At 42.8% G+C, this 26,656-nt stretch overlaps 1 protein-coding gene across 5 annotated transcripts in view; it reads left to right on the forward strand.

The window, feature by feature from the left end:
- The first annotated feature begins 3,409 nt into the window (after positions 1-3,409).
- Positions 3,410-26,656, forward strand: part of TSPAN14 (tetraspanin 14) — a 43,420-nt gene continuing 20,173 nt past the window's right edge. Inside the window, exons 1-4 of one of the 5 annotated variants that reach the window (XM_041127086.1) lie at positions 3,410-3,610; positions 4,417-4,499; positions 4,881-4,933; positions 19,207-19,304. In XM_041127086.1, coding sequence (XP_040983020.1) covers positions 19,224-19,304 — 81 coding nt within the window. In that variant the 5' untranslated portion in view covers positions 3,410-3,610; positions 4,417-4,499; positions 4,881-4,933; positions 19,207-19,223. The other 4 variants (XM_041127088.1, XM_030029596.2, XM_041127087.1 and 1 more) reach the window with 4 other exon arrangements.

Genomic DNA, 26,656 nt, shown 5'->3' on the forward strand with positions numbered 1-26,656 from the left:
AGTTCCAGCCTAATTTATTCTTCTTCTAATTGATCTCGAAAATGTTATAAAGGTTTTCCCTAAAATATTTCTACTTTCTCTTTTCGGTCCAGCTACTGATTTATTTGAAGTTTAAATTCTCTCAGTAGCTTCTGTGGGCTTTTTTCCCCACACCCCCCTTTCTCTCTCAGCCTCATAATTATCAAAACCACGTGATAATTCCAACTTTAACTAAGTGCTAGGGCAAGTTAGAAGACTTTTAAACGACAGTAACTTTGGCAGTAAAAGGGTGTAATAATACTGCAGGAATGAAAATGGAAAATCTGATTTTTTAGTGAACTTGTGCAGGCTGATGTTCATGTATGGTTTGTCAAGGCTTTTTCCTCTGACCACTACAAAACATTTCCTGAAATTAATGAATGATCCGTTATGAGGAGTAGTTGGTGGAAAATGGCATGACTGAGCTATTCACCAATTCTACTGTGTCTGCTCAGTGTTATCATTATCATCAAATACAACTTTTCAGTGGAATAAATTTATATTTATGCAGGGAGGTTTCTGGAAATCAGAGTTAATGTTTCTGTGATGGATGAGATTTTTACCCTAATTTTCTTGGCAACACAGTGAAGCACACAGAACTGAGATAATGTCAAAGGCAAATAAATGGGACATAGGTTGTTTGAACTATCTCTATGCTAACAGTGAACGCAGTCAATTCACCTGCTCTGTGAACTGCTAACACTAACCACTTTACAAGACTATTTTAAATTGCAAGAGAACCTTATTTTACTGACGAATGCCCTTCCTAATTCCACAGTCCTTACATCCTAAAGCTGCTGAATTTCCCATTTCCCCTGCTGAATCTTAGCAGTTACTATTTTACCCTCTGTCTTCCCATCTCTTATAGAAGCAGCACACTGGAGCTTTCTGCCTTGGCTCTGGACTTTCTGGAGATGTGACTCAGTGCTCTGTAAGATAACTACTTCTGAGTTGGAGAAAGGATCTCTTCTAGTTCTTTCTACCACCTGATAATCCAATGACCTTTCCTCACTTGGATCCTCCCTAAAATTTAGCTGATTCTTCTTCTAGCATCTTCTTTCAGCTTTACCAGTCAATTCAATTTTACTTCCATTTCTAAGAAGCCACGAGCAAGCTCGGGGGGGCCTGCAACACCACCCACCCCCCTTTTTTTTTTTACATTTCTTTGAACAACTGCATGTAGGGGATGAGAAGAAGTCTTGATAACGCAACCAGCGGGTGGGTGACACGTTGGTGTCTATCCGCTTTCTCTTACTTCAGATGGGTGTGGGTGAGGGGAACTGTGCATTTATGCCATATTGATTCTAGCATGGTTTTGGTTGTTGGCCTTGACCTAGTGGCGAATTATCACAAAAGAGAAGCACTAAGCTCACATCATTTAATTGCTCAACAGTTCCTTTCACCCTTTAGCAGAGCACTCGGTAGGTTTGCTGCTGTCTTTGTGAGCAGCACTTGTTCCTGATCCAGGGGGAATAAGGAAGTCCCCAAAGTCCAAGCTGTCCCGATCCAATGTCGGGGAAGGTTTCGATATGATCCCAAGAGCGAGATTAAGACACAAACGAGGTCAAATGCCGTATAGTCAAAAGAGTTTTTATTATCAAAAGTATCAAAAGTGGAAAAATGGTAGCGATAGGATAGAATGGAAGAAAAGGTAGAAATTAAGCAAGCAGTCGGGATAGAGTTGCAAGGATAGTCACCACCATGGATCCAGCGGCGTCCCGTCGGTCCTCAGGCAAGCAGTCGGTGGTGGGAGTTGCAAGGATAGTCACCAGCACGGATCCAGCGGCGTCCCGTTGGTCCTCAGGCCAGCAGTCGGTCAAGGAAGGTCACCAGCACGGATCCAGCGGCGTCCCGTTGGTCCTCAGGCCAGCAGTCGGTGGTGCGAGTTGCAAGGATGGTCACCAGCACGGATCCAGCGGCGTCCCGTTGGTCCTCAATCTTCAATTCTTTGGTGAGGAAGAAAAGGCCCCCCCTCACCACTTGTTTCTAGGGGTTCTTTATAGGGCATATTTCGATGATGTCATGCGCTGCAGGTTTCATTCATCACACGACCTTCGCGTGATCGATACCAGAAACCAATATCTTATCAGCTCCAGCCCAGTTTCCTCCCCTGAATGCCTCAATGGCCTGGTAATCGTCCTTATGGACAGAGGAGTGTCCCGCTTAAACCGGCCATCTTGGAGACAAAGGGCTCTGGATGAGCAGTTCACAGTTCCTTGATGACAGCCCAGTCCCTCATACCTAACAATCTTTGAGGCAAATGGTTCGAGATAACAATTCAGCCTCTTACACAAGCCCTGGAGCCGGTGAAGGAATTGTAAAGAGTATGAGAAGGCCTGCAATAATGCCTCTGGTGTTGACTACCTTCCTTAGCCTTGCCTTCCTGCACACAAATGTATTTTCATAGTGAGGCACTGAAGAAAATAGTTTTGCTCTGCATATGAGGAAGAGAATGAAGGTGACAGAAGCGTTTCTCTGTGTCAAGGGAGATCGAGAAAGGGAACAGGAGCAGCGGATGGAAGTTAGGAGCTAAGCCAGACAGGGAAGGGAGGGTACGTCCCACCTGCCCGGCGGTGACCACCTCAGGTGTGAGCTATCGCTTGCTCACCACATGGGTTTAAAAACCGCGACTCGGCCACTCCTTCCCTTCCTCTCCCTCCTATCTTCTCAGCACCTCGGAAGAGAGGTTTAAAAGCTCTGGGACGCCTGAAGACTCGAAATACTCTTCGGGGTAATTTTATTATTTTTTTTCTTCCTTCGCCTTCCGGCTTTCCAGGAAAAGCTCGATTGCGCCTTCAACATTACCCTGAAAGCGCTGTCCCTGGCATGCCCGTTCTCGCTCCGAAAGTCCCTCAGGGGGCAGCAAACGCGGCTGAGAGGACGGCCGGGCCGCGCGGGCCGCCGCCGAGCTGCCTCGGCCCGGCCCGGGGGCGGGGCAGCCTCTTCCGCAGGGCGGGGGACGCGGCCATCTCCGCCACAAAACGACTCGAAACCAAAAAAGCCGAGAGCCTTCCCCAGCGGTGGCGGGCTTCCTCCGGCTGAGCCGCCGAAGGGGGCTGCGGGGCGGGGGGTCGCCCGCGGGGAAGGGGCGGCGGGAACGTGAGGGGCGGCCGCTCCCCACGCTGGGGCGGGGCGGGGGCCGCTGGCGCTCGCAGTCTCCGCCTGGCCTCGGGGGTCCCCGCGGGGCGCCGCGGCTCCCCCGCCAGCGCGGAGTACGCCTGTGGGGGCCACAGCAGGCGAAGCCGCCCGGAGGCCCGCGTAGAGCCTGGGGGTCCGCAGGGAGAGCGGGGCCTCCCGCGCGTCCCCTTTGTGTGGAGTACGGCTGCGTACAGGGGCGGGCGTGGCAGGAGGGACGGGCGTGCATTTCCGCGCTGCCTCGGCCGCCGGCGGGAGCACGGTAGCGGCGGGGCGGCTCGGTGGAGAGGCACCCCGGCGCTGGTGGCCGGCCGCGCTGACGCGGGGAAGGTCCGGGAGCGCCGCCGCGCCGCGTCCATGGACTAGCCGAGGCAGCGGAGGGACCCCCGATTACGCCGACCTCCGCCTCGCCCTCCGCCCAACTTGGGGAAACTTGGCGAGCAGGCTGCTGCCCCCGGTGAGTCCCTGCCCGCCCCGCCGCCGGCCCGGGCATCCCCTCAGCCGTCTGCCCCCGGGGTCGCGCCGCGTCCCCGCCGTACGGAATGCCCCTTTCTCCCCCCGTCTTTAAGCACCGGCCCCCGTCTTTGACCCCTCCCCGGCGCACGACTCTTCCCCCGCAACATCCCCTGGGAGCTGGCAGCCATTGAACGGAGCGGGGAGCAAGCGCTGCCCGGCTGCCCTCCCTCGGGGCGGGCAGCAGCCCTCAGACTTCGTAAGTTTCCCGAAAACGTGGGGCTGTGGCGAGCCTCTGCCATTGTCCTTGTCCATTAAAGGAAGCCGGAGAGGCCGGGCGAGGCTTCCTCTGGGAGTTCACGCGAAGTTGTTTCGTTGAGTGAGGTGCCACGAGGGAGAAAAATAATTTTTTTTTTTAAAAAAAGGCCTTTCGGGGTGCTGCAGCCGCGGGGCGGCGTTTGGCCGCTCCGTCCTCTGCCGGTGCGCCGGCTGCCGGCAGCGCCTGCCCTCGATCCAGGCGTTGCTGTTAGCAGAAGCAACTGCTCCGTGCGTACGAGGGTTGGGGCCTGTAACTTCTTTTTTGAATTTTGACTGTAATTACTTGTAAGCTGTGTGAGCGAGGGACCTCTCTGACACCCTCTGAGCTTCCTGCCGAAGCAGGCCCGGCCGTTGAGTGCGGTGTCACCTGAGGTGATGCCTCGCGTTTGTTTCGGCTCCTGTGGGGTTCCAGGATGGGTGACTGGGTAATTAACACATCACCAGTTCCCCTTTGGTCATTTACCTTCTACCTGGTCGTCTTTGTCGTTTCAGGCGAATGTTTTATTTCTGGTCTGTGACCCCTATGGAGCGCTGCTGAGAAGCTGCTGCACACAGACCTTATGAGGAGAGTTCAAGTAAAATGCATTATGCACGGTTAATGTGGGGAAAGTGTTCTGGTTGTTTTCCCCTTTGTAAACTTTTTTGTTTTAAGGGAGGGAATGGCCCTTGTGCATTCTAGAGAGAGGGTTTAAGCTAAGCTGGAAAAGGCTTGGTATTATGGAGGACCCATGGTGTTATACCGGCCTCACTTCAATACTGGCTTTTTATTTTTGTGTAGAACAAACCACGATTTTACACTTTCAGAGTATCTGCATAAGGCTGTTAAGCATACATCTGACTTTACCTCACATACTCAATGTAGACTTAGTGGTTTTATTTTGAGCCTTTCTGAATTAAAAACAACAAAAAAAAAAGCTGTAAAAGTAAGTTATTTCTGTTGGTTTTCCCTTCCTTAGTAGGGCTTCAAAGGTGGTGGTGGAGGGAAGGACATTTTATGATAACCGGGAGGGTAGGATTTTTCCAGCGTTATGCCTTTTTTTTTTTTTTTTTTTTTTTTTTTTTTTTTTTTTTTTTCCATAGGGACATAAAGTTTGTGACCTAGAGCTCTGGATAAAATGGAAGGAAACCCGTTCCTAGAGAATGGAAGTACAGGGTCTATCTAGTTCATTGGGGCGATGATCTCCTTTCTGGCTATCTCCATCAGTGAGTTAGGCATCAGTACTCACATGCTCTTATGACTTCCTGAGCCATTTTCTACTTAAAATAAACGTGTGAAACTTTAAATGCTTGGGTGTGGATGGTTGAGATGCTACCACTTTGTCTGCTTGACAAAGGAATTGTGTGGGGAGAGAAGGGGTCAGGTGGCAATTCAAGTCTAGTCATTGATGAGAAGTAGGAATGAGCTGTGGGGGAAACTACTTTGCAGCTTTTGTGTTTTGGCTGTTTTTTTTTTTTTTTTAAAAAAAATCCAGGACATCTGTGTTGGTGGAATGGTGTTCTTTATCCTCTGGCTAATGACACTGGAAGAAGGTACTTTCAGGGTGTGATGTGTGTCCTTTTATAAAGCTCTGTTCTTGTGGGGAGGGAAGAACGGAGTGATGATGCCTGTCCTTAGAATATTTTCATGTTCAAAATTACAATGCCACTGAAAACAGCAGTTTTTAAAAATAGCTTCCCAAAAGTTTGGAAATACTTCTATAATAATGTTGAAAAACAACATGCAAGTAAGTTATGTGGTTGGCATTTTGCTTTATTTTTGTTGATATCACTCATAGATGGACTTGCTAAAGGTGAAGCCTAGAACTAGATCAAAATCACTGAAAGTTGATCTTCTGTGTCTGGTGTGTGCTCTATGATTTTTATTTAGTGTAAGTTTATCTAGTTAGCTTTCTTTGTAGCTTCCTTTGTGTGGAAGCGTCCCCAGGAAAGAAGACCAAATCAGGAGAAACCTCACTTGAGTTTTATTCTTGTCTGTGGGCATAGGCTTTGCCTGACACTTAGTGCATTGTAGAATAATTAATCTTATGCTGTTTTCCTGTTTAAAGCCTCTTTCCTGTCCTCCCAAACCCTCTTGGCGGGGGGAGGGGGGTGCGGGTGTGTGACAGAAAAGAAAGAAAAGAATTACTTATTAGGAGCGGTGTCTGTGCAAGAACCTTCAACATACCTGACAGGACTGAAGGGGAGTATGTTCTGGGCTACCTTTTGCTAGCTTTAGGCCTTGGCCTTGCAATACTTAATGAAAGGATCATAAAAAGCCCTTGCTGTGAGCCCTAAAATGCTATCTAGTTGGGGCACTTTCTTTGGTATTGAAGATGTGACTTTTTGCTCTTAGATGTAGCAAGAAAATTGTTGTCATGATGTCTTATGAATTTGGTCATGTCCGGATGCAAATGTGTATGTAATCTGGATGAAGAAGTTTTTAGTTGTAGGCTAACTTCTAATGAATAACTGAGGAGTATACTTTTTGATCCCTTATAAGTTGTTTGGGTCTTGAGGCTGACCTCTGATTTTCTTACAGGGTAGTTATATTTAATTTACAAAGCTTTGGTTTGTGGCTACCAGTCAGCCATTACCTGTAAATTGATGTTTGGAAAAAAAAAAAAAGCAGTGGTGGGGGTGGAGATCTTTCTGCTGACAAACTCCTACAATTAATTCTTATAGTCTTCTATGAAGTTTCCCATCGTGTATTAGGTGTGGTATAGTCTGAGTACTGCTGAGCGTGAATAAATTAAACTCTTGTTCTAATCCCACTGTGTTAGATTAGAAATCTCATTGAGGTGAGGCAGGGGAGGGAAGTGGAGTTCACTGAGCTATTGTCAAAACTGTTCCCACAGATCCTCCCTTTATGTCATTTTCTGCTTTTACAAAAAAAAATTTCCACTAGAGTGGGGTATGGTGAAATATGTGGGTTTCAGACACCAGACAAAGGAGACATTTATGCCTCACCTATGAATCAAGAATGTTTTTACTTGTGGGCTTTTTGTGTCATGCTGCTTTGCATTGTGGCTTCCTGGGTCAAAACTTCCTGTTTTTGATAGAACGGACTTTTGTACTTTGGCATCTGTGGTGGGTTTCCAAGGCTAACAGGCTGCAATTCACAAAATCCATGAACGTGCTATGGTTCTCATGTTGCTTTAAGCTGAAGTACCTTAGATAAAGTAAATCAAACCCTCAAACAAGAATTTTCTTTACTTCAGAGTAAATGTTGCAGGCTATCACTAAGGGGGAATTACGAAGTGGTCCTTTTCCAGGTGGCTTCTGATTGTATGTCCAAAGGATGGTCATGTGTCTTCGTCACTACTATTGCACAGTCCTTAAAATCTATGGCTTTTCTAGAATTGTAGTGTTGGTAGCTTGCATGAGGGTACTGAAGCAGCCTTCCAGCCCCTAGCACAGCTTGCGCAGGAACAGGATTCTTCTTCTTGACCCTTTGGCTCATGCTCAGTCAAAAGCATCTGATAAAGGAAAGGTTAAGAACAATGTCAGAGATGATCAGAGCGAAGCTTATCAAGGTTAGATACGTGTGGCTCTTAAAGTTTAATAGTTTGGGTGTTCCCCTGCCCCTAATCTAGCAATCAAAAAAAGAGGGGGGGGGGGGAACTGAACAGTCTAGGTTCAGATGACTTCATTTTGAAAACAGCCACGATTTAATTACTTATACTTGAACGTCTCATATTTGAATTTTTTGCATTGTAAAGCTGCTTCTCTTTTTTTCTGGATGACTGAACAAAACCTGTTTTCATTATGGTCAGTGAGCTGAAGAATCTATTTTAGGCATGTTGCAGGTGAGGATTACGGCAAAGGATTTAACCTGCAGAAAATGGTGATCCTCAAATATTGACAGGATAAGGGATTGCAATGTTTGCAGTTGAAACCACTGGCTTCAAAGGCTTTGGCTTTTGCTGACTTTCTTTACCAATCTGACGTAAATCTTAGAATTGAATCCCTTTGAGAGAGGAGAAGTATCATTCTGCTTGATTATTCACACTTGAATTCTGTTGCCACTTATGCAGAAAACTTTTGGCAAATGAAAATAAAATATGCTAAACAAGAGGAACGGTATCTGAACCCAGGGCTGTTAGGATTTAAAAGTAAGTTTATTTTCCTTTCTGGTTCAAAGTGTGCCTCAGCCCCTGTTTGGAAAGGGGGGACCACCACTTGTTTTGCTTCAGTGTTTCCTGTCTCTCTTCCTTTTTGAGAGCAAAGCAATAGTGTTTTATCCCTTTCCTTGTAGTAAAGCTCATACATGATATGTGTAAGTGAATAAACTTTTGTCCTTATCCAGAGTACCTGCTTACATGTGTTTCTTCTGAGAGCTGTTTCTGTGCCCTTGTCTTTAGAAGTCTGTGCAAAAGCTGAAAATTTTAGGACTGTCTTCATCCTTAATCTGAACCTGAATGTGAAAGGCAAGGGTGTAATAAACATAGGCCTTTGCTTCCTCTTGACCTTTGCAGTCAGTGTTGTTGAATGTTGTCCTGGTATTACAAAGGAGCTTCTCTCCATTTTATGCTCCCAGTCTAGAGAGCAGGCATTTATAACAAATTGATAAGGGTCTTCTGTGTGAAGACCTGTGCTGAAGCCCCCATTGTAGTTGGGACTCTTCCTGTGACACTAATAGGCTCAGACACTTGCTGAGCTTGTGTGTGCATATGAGCTTTTGGCTTTTTTATGGGTTGTTTTATTTTGGCTTTTTCATTCTGTTTCGGGCAGGTTGCTAGTGTACAAAACCAAATTTGTTCATGTGGCCCAACAGCCCTTTCCAGAAGTTGTCTTTTCCTGTTTTAAAGGTTTTTGTTTCCTGCTCAAAGACTAAATAATTGATACTTGAGTCTCTCTGGAAAGGTGTTTTCTCTAAATAATTGGTGGGACTTGGAGGAAACAAGGCAGCTTCCAGTTGCTGCAGTCAGAGCTACAGGAAGCAGAATGAAGCACAGTATTCAAAGGCAGCTAAATGCTGTGAATTTTAATATTTCAAAAAGAATCTGATTTGTTCTGCTTGGCGAGAGCTGTCTACTCTTGCTTTGGGGTATAAAATCAGTGCTGAAGCATGTACACTGACATCTAGAAACTCCTGGAATAGAAAACAAAGTTGAATAGTCTCAAGTAACTTGCATCTGAAGGAAGACACCCGAGATGTTGGACTTTCGTCTCTACACGACAGCAGCCTTCTGACTGCCAGGATATGGAGCTGATTCTCTTGTTTCTTTCCCCTCAACAATTTGTTATTAAATGGTGCTCAGGGAAGTACTTAATGTTGTGTGGAATATGAATGCAGTGGTATAGCTGCATATAATACAGGGTATGAAACAGCAAAGCTTTCTACCCTGCCCTGAGTATTTCTTCAGTTTGTCTGCATGGTAAGCCTGTGGAGATGGAAGGTTCATCTAAAAAGTTATCTGACTTGAAACTGATGGGTAGGCAGTTAGTGAGATGACTCTCAGAAGACAACAAGGTGGCTTTCTTTGCAAAGTGTACAGTGTGCTGTGCTCGCAAAGGGTATTTTGGTGAAGTGGTCATAGCGGTCGTCTGATTCTGCAAAGCAGAAGGGGAGTTCAACTGAAAGGCTTTGTCCAGCTGGGAGAAGTGAGAAGGGAAGGTGTTGTTCAGCTCTGTTGGGTTGGTTTTTGGTTTTTTTTGAGCTGTTCTGCTTGTGTAACCAGTCATACTGTCAGCCTGTTAAGATGGCAGTTTCCTGTGTTCTCACTTTTTTTTTCTGAAGGTATTTGTTTTTTCCCTTTTATTAAAAGCACAGATTAGGAAGTGTTTGTGTCTAACCGCCACACCTTCTAATTCTGCTGATGCATTTGCTGTTAGCTATTGCAGAGACTGACGTCTGCACTGGAAGGAGCTTCAACAGTGTCACTTCACGGCCTTTGCTGCCCTGATCTCTTAACGGCACCGTGTTGTTCTTGGCGTAATCCTGAGTGGTGGAAAGCCTGTTTTTCCTCCTTCCCCTGGGGCGGATGCAGAGTCTTCCAGTGAGACAGTCGAGGGTTTCTCATGACCCGACCCACCTCGCCTGAGCACTGGCTTTTGGGGGAAGGGCTGGAGCAGCTTTGGTCTTTGTCTTTTTAATTCTCTTTCCTTGTGTTGTGGTAGCATGTGCAGGGTGCTCTGCGAACCTACCTCCTACGTCTCCTGAAGCATTAGCTTATTTCTTTGTCTTTGGGCTGAGACATCTGGTCTGCTGAAGAGCTGGCAGTGGTTAGGATGGTGAGGTGTTTGGTGAATGCTGTTTTGTCACATCTCTGATGTTTTCCAGTATTGTGTTAGAGGTTATCTGCTAGTTGGTTTTTGAAAGTTGCGGAAGTGTGTTTCTTTACCAGAAAGTCAGTTGATAGGGAGAATAATTACACCGTTCTTGAGCTGTCAATGTGGCCACAAAGACCTATTTTCTCTTGTGGCCTCTCAGCTGGTGATGGTCCTGCTCAGCATGTAAAATAAGGTTCTTCTTGGTGTGTTGTGAATGCAATTGGTGTGTGAAGTGGAGGGCAGCAAAAGCAAGCAAGCTTTGAAAGCATTGTCCCCAGACCTAACAGGCATTAACAACCCACCCTCCAATAAGTAGCATCCCCTGGTGCTGGGAGGGTGCCTCATTTGGAATGAGTGTTCCTGTGGTGTTTGAAAGCATGGGTCCTGTTACTTGGTGTGGGGAGGGAGAAAAAATTGAGGTTTTATGGATTCAGCTCCACATCATGTCTCCATGACATGGAGACAGCATTGTTTAACCAGAACAAGTGGTGAATGTAACTAGTATTGTACAGATACATGCATTCTTAGCATGCTCATTACTGGAGATCAGATGTCAATATTGGAATTCTTTTTTTTCCACTTAAAGATACCTTGATCTGGTTTAAATTGTCAAAATAAATATCTTTTATTATGCATAATATATATTATATAAATAAATATATAGGAACACTCAGTGTAAAGGCTAAGAAATGTGGTGTGAATGTGGACAGACTGCATGTTATATTCAAAGCAAGGAATGTTTTTAAGAAAAAAACCCAAAACAAATTATGTGCTTGTCATTTCTGTAGTTTATATTTCTATAATCATTCTCCTGTTTTTCTGTCTTATGAAAAAAGAAAATGAAGGGATATCCTTTTTGGCTTAAATGTAACTGGAGACTTGAACAAGTGGCATTCCTGGAAATGGAGGAAAGCCATAATGTGTCTAAAAGTGTAGGATGTTCTCTGAAGAAAGAGTGGATTTGTCAGCAAAGAAAGTTGGTAGCTTCCTGTCTTTTCTCCTCAAAGTTGTGACTTATTTTTGTGATACAAAGTGGTTTAGTAAATGGAGGACCCATTTGGTTCTTGAAATATTTTGGTCTGTATGGAGGTATGGGACGGAACAGACAACATGTATGGAATAGGTTCTGTTACTGTTGGCTCACTAAATAGAAAGAAAGTTATTCCCCAGTCACTAAATAGAAATAAAATTGTTCCCCAGCCTGGAAGTTCTGGCTCCTCAAATAAAATATTTACTTTGTAAGGGTTCCAAAACCTTCTGTTGGAAAGAAGAAAAAGTCAAATTACATGCTTGCTTTAATTTGAAAACTTGAGTTTTCCCTTACTACTGTTGATGTTATAGGGAGTGGGTATATATCTGCTCTCATGAGAGGTAGTAGAAAGCAGCTGAGGAGTTTTGATCAGCTAAGATTATTCTGGCTACTTGTTCTAAAAGGCTTTGCTCCCTGGTGTGAATAAACTCCTGGTCAGAATGACTGACACACTTCTATGTGTTTTGCAATACCTGAACTTTCTGTGAAGTAAAAGGAAAACATAGCTTTTTGGTTTGTTGTGTAAGTAAGTTCCTTACTAAGTAAGTTACAACACAGGCAAGCTCCTATTCAGGTGAAACTGCTCAATAGCTTTGTTAGAGAAAATTTTCATAGACATGAAAGATTTTTCCAAACTTTCCCAATATGTTAATGAGCCATCCATTGAACTGGAGTGACAGTGTCTAGTGTTGGTTTCGCTTATCCTGGTGTAATCCGACTTGAGTTTTAACTTGCATGTGCATGGGTTATCCCACAGTGCTTTCGAGGCTAAGGTCAGTGAATGCCCTACATCCTGTACTCCTGCTGTTGCCTCCAATTCTTAAATACTAATAAAGAGCCTGACAGCTTACAAAAAGATCCTTCTCTCTTCTACTATCTTTCACTCTTTTGGTCATGTTTGGAAAATTGCTGGCTTTTGGACTAAGTTTACTTGTGACATTTCCTTTTCTTTCTGCTTCCTGTGCTATGCCTTGCTTTAAGTCAGAATATGGAGTGTACACTTTATTTGCAGTTGGCTACTTTGAGTAGATTTCCCTTGAACTAGGTAAGAGGTCCGTGCCTTCTAGTTGGTGCCTTTGTCAAGCGCTGCTGTATGTTGGAGCAGAAAGTCTCTTATCTGTTCACTTATTACTTCAGTGAAACTGGGGTTGGTGGAGCAGACCTGTAGCATAAACCTAGGAAAATTCAGTGGATAGCTGAGTAGAGTTGTACCTCTCCACAGTGGCAATAACTAAAAATATTTGTAGTTTGGATTTACATGGTCAATACTTGCATTCTGCAGTGTCATTGGCTTTCATTCTGACCAGTTTGTATAAATGAAAATATGGAAATTTTGGAGCTGCTTTTTATATATATATATATATATATATTATTTATTTATTTTTTAGCATTACTAGTAGCTTTCATAGCTAAGTAGGAATAAAGACTTTAACATGTGAAAGCAAGGCCAGCCAACTATATCTCTTGGTAACTTCTGTGTGAAGAGCAGTGAAAAGTGAAATTGTTAGAACTGCTATTGTCCTCTGTCACTGCTTTTTAATTGCTGTGAAAGTGATCCCTAATTCTGCTCCCCTTTTTCAAGTCTTCCTTTAGTGTCTTTCTGTTCGTAAAAGAAATCAGGTGGCGCTGAAAACATCACATGAATGATAGTGTGAATAGCTCCTTGAATGTAGAGCTATTATATGGAAGTATTGGTGATGTTAGTCAGGTGGGCAGTTCAGAAGAGGTTAAAAGATGATACTTCTTGATGCCCATGTAGATTATTTTTCAGAATTTAAGGTGTCTACATTCTGAATGTTAGTTTAAGTTCAAAGTACTCTTACATGGTATTTCAGATGCAACTCACCCACGTAAAAGTAGTGGCTTGGCCAAAAGCACGTGTATAAACTTCAGTGTGAGTTGTCTGTAGAGCTGGAGTGGAGCTCTTCTGAATCGCTGCTTCCTTGTTTTAGATTTGGGAACACTGGGGTATGTTCCTCACAAGTTTTCCTAAGTTGCAATTTGTGCTGTAGTGAATAAAGTCTGGTCACTGAAACCTGAAACTCTTCCCATTTACAGGGGATTGGATCTGCTCTGAGATTGTTTTGTAGAGTTTGTGTTGGAGCAGCTTGTGCTTGAAATAGTCTTCAAGTACTTTGAGGACTTAGCGGCTTCAGCACACTACAAAAATAAGAGCCCCAAACGATAATGTCTTAAGAAATATGTCTGGCTTTGGTCATGTTTTCCATTGAGTTCAGAGATCTGTTATCTGGCATTATTTTTCTAGTAAAACGGGGATAACCTATTAGCAGTATCTGTCTTGCATCATGAGTCTTTCAGGTTAAAAAATACCCTTTTGTTGAATAATCCTCAGGTTTCCTCTAAGAATGAGCAAATATTTCTCTGCTGTTCTGAACTGCAGCAGAAGTAAATACACTATACTTGTATTCCTTAAGAGAAGCTTGTACTTTCTTTGTGAGGCCCTAGTCAGAGTTCCTTGGAGACAAAATTACAAAAATAAAGATGACACATGCTTGCAGGGAGTTCCTGAATCATCAGCAGGGCTACTCTCTCTGTTTCCAGGAACAGATTAGTCGGTAAGAGCTTTAAATCCTGTCAGTTTTAGTTCCCTTTGTGTTGTACCAGCTCAGCCCTTAAATATGAAGATTTGATCCCCAGCACCCAGATACTGTACTGAACATTAAGACTCCCTCGGTGGTCAGCTTTTCTCTGGGATGTGGAAAAAGCAGTCTGTAGGTGCCTCTTAGTTGCTCCATTTTCAGAAGGTCCTAAGAGAATCTCTGAACTATCCCTGGTCAGGGGTAAGTCTTTCTTTCAACTTCACAAACTGCCCCCCCGTATTGATAAGAGGACCAAAGAAAATGGCACCATGTCTTGAATGAACTGATGCTTTTTGATATAGATTTGGTGTTGATGAAGTAATGGAATTAAGTAGTCGTATCAAACAATAGGCCAAAGTGCATATCCTATTTTAAAAATTCTTCTTGCTCTTCAGTATGTTCTTCTTTTGACTTTATATGAAGCTGGTGAAGCAAATCAACAGACTTGATGCTTTGTGTTGATGAATGATGGGGAGAGCAGCCAATAGCTTACAAAATTAAATTTTTTTTCTTTGTTTTCTCTTTTCTTCGTTCTGTCCCTGTTCCCCCAGCTTCATCCATTTCAGTGTGTTAGCTTGAAGTGTCGTGTAGCCTGTGGTGCTGTTTTAGGCTGGCATTGCAGGGGTGCTGCATTTCCACGAGCACTCTCAGAAGCTAGCATTGCTTCTGGCCTCCCATCCTTGTTCTCCTGCCACCTCCTGCACCCACACTGGCATTTTATGAGCTCTGGGGAGATAGATTGGAAGGCTTAAAACTGTTTTCTTCTTGGCACGTGGTACAAGATCACAGGATTGATCTGAAGATTTGCTGTATGATTGTTTGCTCCACTGAGTAGGATGTTTAATGGTTGTAGATTTTAGGAGGGTACAGGGAAGGGGATCAGGACTACATATGGTGGCAGTACTGTCTGCACCTGGAACTTCAGTGTGACTTATGTCTCCCTTGTAAAGTTAATGCCTCCTGAGGGTCAAAAGAATTTGTGGACCTAGATCTAGAGATGTTAAATCTAGAACAAAGCTGGAACACTAATGCACATCTTATCTGTGAGGATTTCCCTGCATACATGAATTAGATTGTTTAATATATCACAGCTTCTGTTTTATGAGAGTTAAAATCTATAGACTATGAATGTCAATGCTGTAGCATTTTGAAGGTAAGAGTGGAATCTGTGGGTGTAGAAATGCTTTGGAAATGGCAGTAGTCTCTTGATGAATGACCATATTTTTTCCCCTTACTAAAGCTGTAAACACCAAGACAAAATTATATATTCTACCAAAGCAGCACTGCTCTGTTGTCATGAGTGGGTGATAACTGTCAGCTGACACAATGTGACTTGCTTTGTCTGAAACACTGTAGAGAAAGTTACTAGTCTATGCTGCCCACATACTTTAATCTTCCAAGTGTTTTGTAGTATTGCCTAACCATAGTTATGTAGCCTGTGATGTAAATTAAATGAAATACTGATGTAGCAGATTTCTGGACTGGTAACAGATGCCTCCTACATTAGGAAACATGACTGCTTTTAGGATAAACATGGGGAAGGTGGCTGTGTGGCCTTGAGTGGATTGCTTGGTCTGTTTATTTGTAGGGTTAGGGGAAAAAGTCAGACACACCTACACTTTAGATTTATTATGTCAATGTCACTCCCACAGCAGTAGTGATTATACTGTGCCATATGGTGTTCGGTAGTCTGTCAAGAAGAACCAAAAGACTCCTGATGAGGATAAGCAAAGAGAGTAAGTCAAATCTGCTCTTAATATAGGCAAGTGTTTCAGAAGGTAACATCTGTCTGGGAAGCCATGTGCTGTTATAGGACAGCTCCTTGGAACAGGGAACCAGTACTGGTAGTACTAGGCACCCTGTCACTTCAGAGCATTAAAAAAAAAAAAAAAGGCATATTAAAAAAAAATTTTTCTTTTTCATTCTGTGAAAATACTGTGATTGGAATCGGCTGGGGCATCTTGCTAGTTGTATGGGAAAGTAGGGGCAAATGTCTTACATGCTGGTGGTCAAAACGATGAGGTACCTAGGGAATGGTGCTTATCAGTAAGGGTACTTTTGATGCTCTTATTCCTGTGAATAGTTTCACTGAAGTTGGGACTTGAACAGTTGGATGTAAGTCCCAATGCCAGGGAGGGCAACCTAACAAAAAGTAAGACTTCAGACTTGTATTTTAGGTCCTGAAATGGTATGCTTGCCTTTTTGCCCCAGATTATATTGTAAGCCTTTTTGTCTAGTAGAACCCCATTTTTATGGAACTTAATGATGTGCTAGCTAAATGCCACTTGCTGCCTCCTGTTGTAGTAGTAGTAGCAGCAGCAAAAGCAATGGTTTTTATTAGTAGCATGTGCATTTTACAGTTGCTGCTCCTGTCTTTTTCCAGGATCCTGATTTTCATGGGGAGGGAGGCAGAACAGTGACGGAGGCCTCAGTGTGCCTGCATCTGGAGAACATGTTTGCACTGGCAGCTAGTGTATTGCTGTAATACAGGCTTACACTGGTGCAAATGGAGTCTTGGACTCTGCTCGGATTAGTGGGGTTCTTCTGTTGTCTCCTAATATTCCCTCTTTTCCCTCTCTTCCCCTGACCCATCAGACTTACTGACTTGGACAAGTGTATGAGTATTGATTGTTGAAATATAAATTGCCTTTTGGAGCTAGAGACTGAAATGAAGAAGTTGGGAAAACCAAGTGTTCATTCCTTCTCTTTTATTCTCTCAGCTGCAGGCTTAGAAAAGCATGTCAGAAGAGTGGTGTTTTAAACAATTTTCTTTACTATGTCTCGTAATAGTAAGATTCCTAAGTGTTGTCTGTGAAACTGAGTGGGTTGAAAAGGTCTGTAACTAAAGCTGAACCAGGGCATGAGGAAACAAAACTGTACTTCTTAGGAATGTATATTGCAAAACTCAGCTTATGTATATGAGTGGGTCACATACATCTAGGAAAGTCCTTTCCAGTCACTGCCTGTACTGCCATAAAGTACAATTTTCTTTGTTTTAACAAAGGTTAAGTGCTTTTTGCTATAACTGAACTGTGAGCATTAGAACCTAGTTAAAAGGTGAGGTTTTGGAAGGCAAAAAACCTTGTTTTCAGTGTTTGTTTAAAACTGTATGGAAATCAACACCTGAACTGTGGAAATATCAAGCTCAGGTGTTAATGGTGAATGTTTATGCTCTCTTGCCTCACAAATTTTGCAAGTATTGTTTCTGTAAGAATGTGCAGTATATCCTTTAATCTTTCTCCAGACTCTGCCATTTCTCTGAAACGAGCTAAGTAGTTCATTCTGTGTGTTCAGTCCCTTTACTGGGGCTATTGAGGAAAAAAAGTTTTAGTTCTGACTTAACTCAGTTTTACTCTGTCTCATGGAATTTTTTACTCCATCTCATATGGAATCAGGAGGATTAATTCCTTCTTTTACTGATTTTTTTTCTATTGCTACTGTGTCTGTCCAGATGCGGTAATCTAGAGTTGCCTGTGGGTAATGTATCTTAAGAAACCTGCATAGGCGGCATATGCATGAAGGCTACTTAGGTGATGTCTGGCTTTATTATATACAAATTAACCTACTTCATGTCAAGTCGATCAGTATGTGTAGGATCTGAAAATACCTTTTATGCGCATGCAGGCCATCTTAGCTTGAAAAAATCAGAAATTATTCTCTGTTCACAAGTCTTGCAGTCTTACTTCAGTATGCCAAGTCACATGATTTTGCAATTGTTTTTTCCATAACTGCTTAAAGCTATGGAGTATTCTACCAAAATGTACCCTCATTAGATTTTTCTACATGGTTTCTGCATGTCTGAAAACTATTTCCATTTGGTTGTGCAGCAAAGAAACTTCCTGGCTGGGCTTGAAGAAGGACAGGGGATGTGTCTGGACCAAGGAGGGATTCTCAGTCTGCTTCCGGATGGAAGCCAAGCCTGGCATGGGGAGAGACCTATGGAAGAAAAATAAAAGTCTGTTTGGGATCTCTGTCCATAGTCTTGTGGGCTGGAGATGCCCATTGTTTGTCCTTGATCTGTTTGTGTGTGTGTAGTTTTACCTTCAGGGGAAAAAAAATTTAAGGCAAGGCATAAAATATTTGTGTTGAGATTTCAAAAAAATAAGCTCCTCCAGTGAGACAATGATGGTAGTACTCCATAACTGTCCTGGAAAATAATGGGTATTTTACTTAAAAGCTAAAGCAAGCTGTTTATTGTATTGAATGGGATTCTCAGCTGACAAGTGTTTGATTCTGTTCCTTCTTTCAGTGGGAATGGTTTTTACAACCAGGTGCAGATTGCCTTCTAAAAAAAAAATAGTTTCCCTTCTCATAGCTGTGGATGTCGTGGAGATCTTCAGTTCTCTGTTCCATGGTGCTTGGTTTCAGACTTTGCTGGGTAGTCTTGGTTTTTGCGTGCTGTCTGTGAATGTCCAGGTCAGCATAGTCCTTGAAGTCTTTTCCTTAGTTATGAGGTGTTCGAAATTTCTCTGTGCTTGCATCCCTGTTACAAGCCTTTCACTGACATCTTATGGGAGGAAAACATTTGCCTCAAGCGAGCGGAGGGTTGAAACGTGGAACTGCTTCTTGTCTATCATAAGCAGCACTTGTGCAGTCAGCCCTCTAGAATGTGAGGGCTATGCAAGTGCTTTGTCTTTCCTGCTCCGGCTCTCGCTTTAACAGCTTGTCCTCTGTTTTTTTTCCTATGCATGGCATTTCTGCAGAGGTGGTTTAGTTATGATACTCTGAAGAGCTGTAGTTCTCTGAAATATTTGAGCAACAGTTGCAGTTGAACCTTATCTCTAGTGTATGTAAGGAAGCAAGGAAACCGAACTCTGCAGAGCAGGTCAGCTGTTTAATGGTGGGGCTTTTGTTCTTGAGAATAAAACCTTTTACAGGGTATTGATTTGGTAAAGAAACACTGAAGCATGGAGAAGACAGTACAACTGCCCATTTTATTTAGCAGTCTGTAGACACTGAGATTTTCCTGGTAACCACTTCTAACATCTTGCTAGCTGAGTTGGATGTGCAATCCACAGGGTATGTGTTTAAACTTTTGTGTAAGTCCAAGCAGCCATCTGTATAAGTAAAATGGTTTTGAAGGAGTGAGAAAGGGGATGAGTGTCAGCTTGCTGATGCAGATCTTCCTAGGTTAACTGTATAGCTAGTTTCCTTTTTGGGTGTCCCTCCCTGTTACCACATAAGGGTGCTTAAAGAAGATAGGATTATTAAGCAACAAATACTTGAAGGGAGTTTAGGGTCAGCAGAAGTTTCTGAGCTGACTTTGAACATGCCTCTGAATGGCATACGGTACAGGTTACTATAGTCTTGTTCTCAACAGAGCAAGAGATCTGGAAAGAAATTCTTTACTCTTAAAATATTTCACTGCCTAATTCTTCTCGTTCTTTCTTTTTTGTACAGACGCTCTGCTATAGAAGATGCACTATTACCGATATTCTAATGCAGAAGTCAGCTGTTGGTACAAATACCTGCTCTTCAGCTACAACATTGTCTTCTGGGTAAGTATAAAATGTAGAGACTGAAGTAGCTTAGGCATACCTCAGTGTCATGGTTTAAGCCCAGCTGGTAACAAAGCACCACGAAGCCACTCGCTCAGTCCTCCCGCTGGCCATCGTGGGATGAGGAGAAAATACAACGAAAGGCTCATGGGTTGAGACAAGGACAGGGAGGCATCACTCACCACTTATGGTCACGGGCAAAAGACGGACTCAACTTGGGGGGAAAAAACAAAATCAATTTAATTTACTACCAATCAAATCAAAACAAGGATACTGAGAAGTAAAACCAAACCTTAAAACACCTTCCCCCCACCCCTCCCTCCTTCCCGGCTCAACTCCGTTCCCGATTCCTCTACCTCCTTGCCCCCAGCAGTGCAGCGGGACGGGGAATGGGCGTTGGGGTCAGCGCATCACGCGTTGTCTCTGCCGTTCCTTCCTCCTCAGGGGGAGAACTCCTCGCTTGTCCCCTGCTCTGGCATGGGGTCCCTCCCACGGGAGACAGTCCTTCACAAACTTCTCCAGCGTGGGTCCCTCCCACAGGCTGCAGTCCTTCAGTCACAGACTGCTCCAGCGCGGGCTTTCCCATGGAGTCCCGGCCATCTTGGGGGGGCATCCCCCTGCTCCGGCGGGGGCTCCTCCCCGGGCTGCAGGTGTCAACTGCTCCCCCCCGTGGGCTGGGGGGGACAGCCTGCCGTCTGGTGTCACCACGGGCTGCAGGGGCATCCCCTCCTGCCCTGCTCCTCCTCCCCTCCTTCTGCGCTGACCTCGCTATCTGCACAGGGGTTCCTCTCACGTTCCAATCCCACTGCTCGCTGCAGGCTCCCTTCTTAAATACGTTATCCCGGAGGTGATACCACCGTCACCGATGGGCTCGGCCTTGGCCAGCGGCGGGTCTGACTTGGAGCCGGGGAAGCTTCTAGCAGCTTCTCACAGGAGCCACCCCTGCAGCCTCTCCCCTGCTACCAAAAAACCCCACCACACAAATCCAAACCACTCAGTTTTATTAACTTCCTTCCTCTATTTGAGAGGACAGGCTGAAATATTTACCTGAAAGCAGGAAGCTGATGTATGGTATGTCCCAAGTGTTTTGGAATTGAAGAAGCCTATCCCATGTGAGAAAGTAATTCTTATTGAAAGTTATACGGATACTGATTCCTCACAATCTTTCCCTTCCTTGTCACTTCCTCCTGTCTTACCTTCTGAGCGAAGATAGAGGGGTGAAGCAGATAAAGCTGGTTTTCTTGTTTGTTTGTTTTTAATGGAGAAAGGAAAGATCTGCTTGAAGGATTTGTCAAAAGAAAATAGTACAGTCTCTGCTGTTGCTGACAAAGCCTCTTGTCTTTTGAGTGATGGAGGCCATTAAATGCTGGTTGTGTTTGGGCAAAGGTTAAAGCTACCTCTGACTGTACTTAAGTTGTATGTTAAGTTGCTTCCCTGTTAAGAGAAGTCTCTTCTAATATCTCCTTCCAGATCATCTTTGATATCTATGTTGGGGTGGTGTAGCTGTAAATACGCTATGCAGAAGAGAAGAAAGGAACTGCCCCAAAGATGTGTCCCAGCTGGCATTATGCCATAGTCAAGATCTTAAAAGTCATGCTCTGTGGGCAGCAAAATTGTCTGATACTGTCTTGAAATAGGGACTAGCCTGCCTATGATGTTTGTTTAGAATTGTGAATGTGAAAAGGGTGCAAAAACAAGTGTGTGGTTTTAGATGATGGTCAAGATCACTGAAGCACCTAACTACCTTGGAAAAAAAGGCTATTCAAAGGTTAGTGCATAGCGTTGCATTAGAAATAGTTAACATGTCTGTGAGGGGAAGGTGAAGCTAAGGATGCTGTTCAGATAAACTTGATAATTCTTTTCAGAACTTAGAGGTCAAATGTTAGGAGTTTGCACCTGAAGTCATAGAAACTGTAGTCCTAGATAGAAAGGTGGGGTAGTCATGGAGAAGTGCAGATACAGTGTTTTGCCTTGTGCTAGTAGCTTGCGTTAATGTTCTGATTCAGAGTTGAAATATTTCGTAGTACGGATAGCCTCTTCTAAAGATGTTTAGATCTTTTCAAAGCTGAAAGGATCAGATAGTAAGAATGAAGATATGGTATGTGGTTGAAGCAACTTATTTAAGAGTAAAAATTGATCCTCCTGATCCCGACTTGTCTGAGATCAGTAGACATGCTAGAGAAGACTATATTCCATTTGTTTACTGGGTTCCTTAAACCATGTCAACTTTTTATTACCTAAAACTTAAGATACACAGAATTATTACCCAAATCTGTATTTAACTTCAGTAAAAAAAGGGGTTTTGTGTCTGAACGTAAGTTGCAGGCTGTAGAATCTTGTTCGTACTTGTCAGTAATGACTTGGTATTTTGCTTGATTAACCCACATAAACTTCTGGTAAACTAGGTTGGTGTTTCTGCCCATTTCAGCTGCTTTGGCAGTATTTAAGGTAGAAAATAAGCTTTTTTGAAAGCTGCATGTATGATGGACAAAACTCTGAATTAATTTGGAATCATAGAAAAATTTAGGTTTGATGGAACTTCTGGAGGTCATCAGGCCCAATTTTCTGTTGAAAGCAAGACCCTTTTAGGGTAGAAAATCACTGCTCAAAGGGAAGAGCTGGGAGTCTTGTGAGTTTATTACTCATGAATTTTCTGCTGTTTTCAGCCTAATAAAAATGTTAGAAGGCTGGGTCATACTGAGACTGCAATGTTTGGGTATCCTTAAAAACCACAGAACTTTTTGCTGCTGTTACCAGCTCTTGTTTATTAGTGCAATGTTTTAACATGATACTGTACTATTAAGCCACAGGGGAGTTTATCCTTGTGTGGGTAACAGGGCAGAAAAGATGTGTGTGGTTTGTGTAGAAACTTTTTTCCAGTAAGGGTTAATTGGCCACAGTATTGCCATAGTGCAAATGTTTGTAAGTGATGATTTTTTCGCCTCTAGCAATTGTCAGTTCCCATTATGGCCTCGTGTCAAAATGTAGGTGCTCAAAGGCCACCAGCTCTGTAGTTATTTCTATTCTTCCATATAGTACAACTCCCATGTACCTGTAGTAGAGTGTGGTGCAATGAGAAGTGATTTTTGTCAAGCTGTTCTGGTTTTCAGAGAAATCACTTTAACTGGGTGGATGCTCTTTAGCAGGTAGTGTGGCAGTATGTGAGAAACTGACACTTTTTTTCATGAATATATTAGGTTTGTTCTAGTTGTCTGTCTTTCTGGTGAGTGCCTCATGAAGTGAGTCTGTTACTGCTTTTGATGGGTAAACAACCTTTGAAAAACTGAAATTTTTTGTGTTTACTGGGAAGACTCAAGAATTTGCCTCTGCTTTTTCACAGGAATTAATTTTGTCTCTTTCTATTTTCTTTTTCATTCCCTGCAGAGTCATTACATTTCACTTTTTTCAGATTTATTTTTTATTGTATTCTCTTGAAATAGATGATGAAGATCCAATGATTTTTCTTAAAGAATCATCTTAAAGAAGAGATGCAGAAAAATTGAGGAGAATTTGAAATACAGTTTGTGTGTTTCAGCTCATCTGTTGGCTGGAGGAATTGGTTTTCTGAACAGGTAGTACCTTGCTCAACAAATGGTCTGAGGCTTCTGCTGAGAAGTTATCAGGCTGACCTGGTAAATTATGTGTAACTACAGCTCTTTTGATAAGAGTTCAGCACCTTTAGTTGTAGAACAAGCTATGTAAATGTTGAGTGGGAGGGTAGACACTCCTATAGGCAATGCATGAATCATTTAGCTGTGATTCAGGAGCCTATGACATCCTGCTGGCTGGGATGCCTAGTCTAACAATCTCTTTAACTGGACAAAACCATCGTGTGTAGAACAAAGTAAATTTTCTATGTGCCTTAAAAGAGCTGAAGGACTACAAAATCAGAAGGGAAATGTAACCATGACTCTAAAAAGCAGCTTTTAAGGAGGGAACATTAGTCTTGATTCATCTTTCTTGGCTTGCAGGACAGGTGCTTGTGGGAGCCTGTTTTGTGAGTGTTTGTGTTAGTGAGGCTGGCTACTATATAATGGGTGCGAGGGATGGTATTTAGATAGGTGTGCGGTCAGCCTTTTGCCCACTTAAGCTGTTACTGGAGGTATGCTAGTAGCTCAGCTGTGTCTCAACTCATGATACAGTTTATTCACAAGCCAGGTAATTTGCATGTAAATAGAGTTGCATTTGTTCTTCTGTTACGCTTACTGAAGATGCATGTTGACTTCCCTGTTGTAGCTCTAAAGATAGTATCAGTGACTGTATAAACTTTAAAGTTAAAGCATATGGTGACTTAGTGAGTAGTTTACAGAATATTTAAACTTTTTAGTGGGTGGTTACTTTTCAGTTTGTGTCATGTTTCAAATACAGTTCACATTGGTGTGGAACAAAATATTGAACTCAAAGAGGACAAATATAACTCTCTTAATAATGGCAAGCTCACAGTTTAATCAGCCTTTAGAAATCTGTAAATCTTCATTCTTTGGAAGGTTTTTTGGTTGGTTTTTCTTTGGGTTGGTTTTTTTTTTTTTTCAGATGGGCAACTTGACAATAGAAGTTTCAGTTTTGATGGCTTTGAGTTAGTTGTGTACGACTGCTTGCAAAATCACTTCTCTATTCTTTGTGATTGACCTTCCCTTGTAAGAAAGGGAATGGAGGTCATAGGAAGGCTCTGTCTTCCTAGACATGATTTTAATGTGGGATTACTTTTTTTTATCTTGCTTTTTAAGCATGCTAGTAAGATTTAACTTCTCCAAGTACACTTGTTTTAATAAGTAGTGATGAGGCAGTATTGCAACCATTAAGATAGCCCTGCAGGGAGTGCTCAGAAGTTTAAGTGAAATTACCCTATTACAGCAAGGCTGGATCTCCTTTTGAGTTTTAAAGCTTTTTTTTTTCTTTTTTCTCCTCCAAATAGCTTCATTTGTCATAATGAAATTAAAATACTGCAGTAATACAAAGTGAAGAGCTTGATTTTGGCACCTTTCTGTTCAAGTCATTTTGCAACTGAGCGAGCCATCTGTGAAAGCCTCAGTGGAGGGAGGAGGCAGGGGTGCCCTGTCTTGTGGTGCAGCACTGCTCTGTGCCTTCCAGCCTGCATTTGGGAAGGCCCAGGGAATAAAAGGCAGTGCCTCACTCACCTGTCTCTGGTGCTTGCTCCTTTGTCGCCAGTTGAACGATTTTTTGAGTAGTCCAAGAATTTCACCTCAGCCAGGACATGACTGTTTCAGTGAAGTGAAAGATTGCATGTGTGCTCTGCCAAAGCCTTTTAGGTTGCATGTGAGCTCACTGTCTCTCAGATGAATTGAGAGGAGAGGGTAAAATAGCTTTTAGCTGCTGTCATCTTGATTTATCTTCTAATGCTCTGTAGTTTTGTGTGTGGCTCTTAAGGGGTTTTGGAGGAAAAATAAAACTTTTCAGTCATGCCATAGAAGATGTGACATTTTTGCCCTGAACATGATGATGAAGGGCAAAAATTCTCTTAAGTTCTGGAAAAGAATTTTGAGCTCACTTTTGAAAAGTAAGAGAAGACCCAGGCTAGCATAAGATTTTCTTGGCTTTTGCAGTGTATGTTGTGTTTCAGGAACATCTAAAACAGCAAGGCTGTGCCAGGAAGAGGAAAGAATCCACCACCAGGTGTTTTCCTGACCCTGAGAGGAAAAGTCTGGGAAGAGACAAGGGTAGGAAGGAAGGGCTGTAGGCTGCTGATTGCTCCAGCATGGGTGGAGCTACAATGTAAAATAGGATTGTCCAGGGGGTAGAAAGTGTTCTCTGTAAGGGTAACATTTTGTGCTTAGAAAAAGCGAGCACAATAGGAACGCATTCCCATTGCCTCTAATCAGACATTGATTTTGGGTCAGCCTGCCTCAGTGTGTGCCCTTGTGTGCAAGGATTGTCTTGCAAGAATTATGTTTAGCTGCAACCTAGATTTGAGAAACAAATTAGACCTGTTTTTTCAGTTAGTAGGCTGATTCTAATAGCATAGTCAAAGGAATTCAAAGTGTGGTTAGGAACAGATAATGCTTAAGCTAAGTGGTCTTGTGCACAGTGTCTGTGAGTTGGTGTCAGTATTGTATGTCTCCTGAACAGATTTTACAGCTTGATGCAATATGTTAATAATGTGGATTTTTCAGTTCTAAAGCAGGAAATGACCAAATGCTGATTACTAGTTTTAGTTTCCTGTTCAAAGGGGTACAGTTGGGCTGCTTCGTGTATGTTTCCATCTAACCTTTCATGCAGTATATGGCTGAAATGACTCTACGGCATAGAAGTGAATTGGGTAGTCCAGTTTGTTGTTGCTTACACATCATCCAGATTCTGGTGAAAGGTGAAGTTCAAAATGCCTCTCTTGAGATAGCTAGCTTGCTCACTCTCACCCTGGGAACACTTTCAGTTAGCACTGCTACTTCTCAGCTGCCTGTTCTCCCATTCATGTGACCAGTTAGTTCAGTGAGCTGATGAAGGTTAAAACTTTTCTTTCAATTCAGGCTGGATCAGCTCCCTGGTCTGCCTCATAGCAGTCAACTTGAATGCCTCTGTGCAAGAGTGGGAAAGAGAGGGTATTTTCCTGGTGCTAATTCTCTCTAGAACTCTGTATTGGGTATCAATCATGCTAAATTCTGAGTTAGTTTTATCACCGTGGTGTGTTTTACAATAGTTTTCAGTGAGATACTTTAAAGAATCTTGCACATGGTATTTAAAGCAAGTAGATCTTTTTACTTCCTTGCAAATTGGTTGTCTTGGTTATTGTGCCTGTAGATGTAGTGGCTGATGGCTTTGTTTCTTCTGCAAGTACATCATACTTCACTTTTTTTTGTTAAAGAAACCTAATGTATGTGGTTTGGCTGCTTCTAGTGAGAATTATGAACCACTTGTCTTAGCTGAATTAAGTTTTAGATTTATCTATGTTGATTCTATGAGACTAGGTGTATTTTTCTGCTAATAAACTCTGTTTTACTTGTAGATAGTTTGCATAGGTGCTGATGGAAATAACTTTGCAAAAATAGTGTAATTTTGTGAAACTGAACGCTTTATAAAAACATGAGAGCAATGTTAATGTTCAGAGGTGAGAATGAAGCATGCTAGTGAAAAATCTACTTAATCAAGAATCTATTACAATTTAAGATGGTAATTATAATGAAAGGCTGCCAGTGGACATCCTGTTTGTATATTCAATAGCACAGTATTAGTGTTACACTAACATTAGTTTGTATGCAGAGTGTGGAAGATGTGTGTCTTCCCAATTCTTTTTTTTTTTTCTTTATTTATTTAGAAAAAGTTCCCAAAGATCCAGCTGTGTGTACTGTGTAATTTACCCTGATTACTTGAAATTATACCAGCTGTCTTCACCTGTC

This window comes from Aquila chrysaetos, chromosome 11, assembly GCF_900496995.4.
Source record: "Aquila chrysaetos chrysaetos chromosome 11, bAquChr1.4, whole genome shotgun sequence".
Lineage (NCBI taxonomy): Eukaryota > Metazoa > Chordata > Aves > Accipitriformes > Accipitridae > Aquila > Aquila chrysaetos.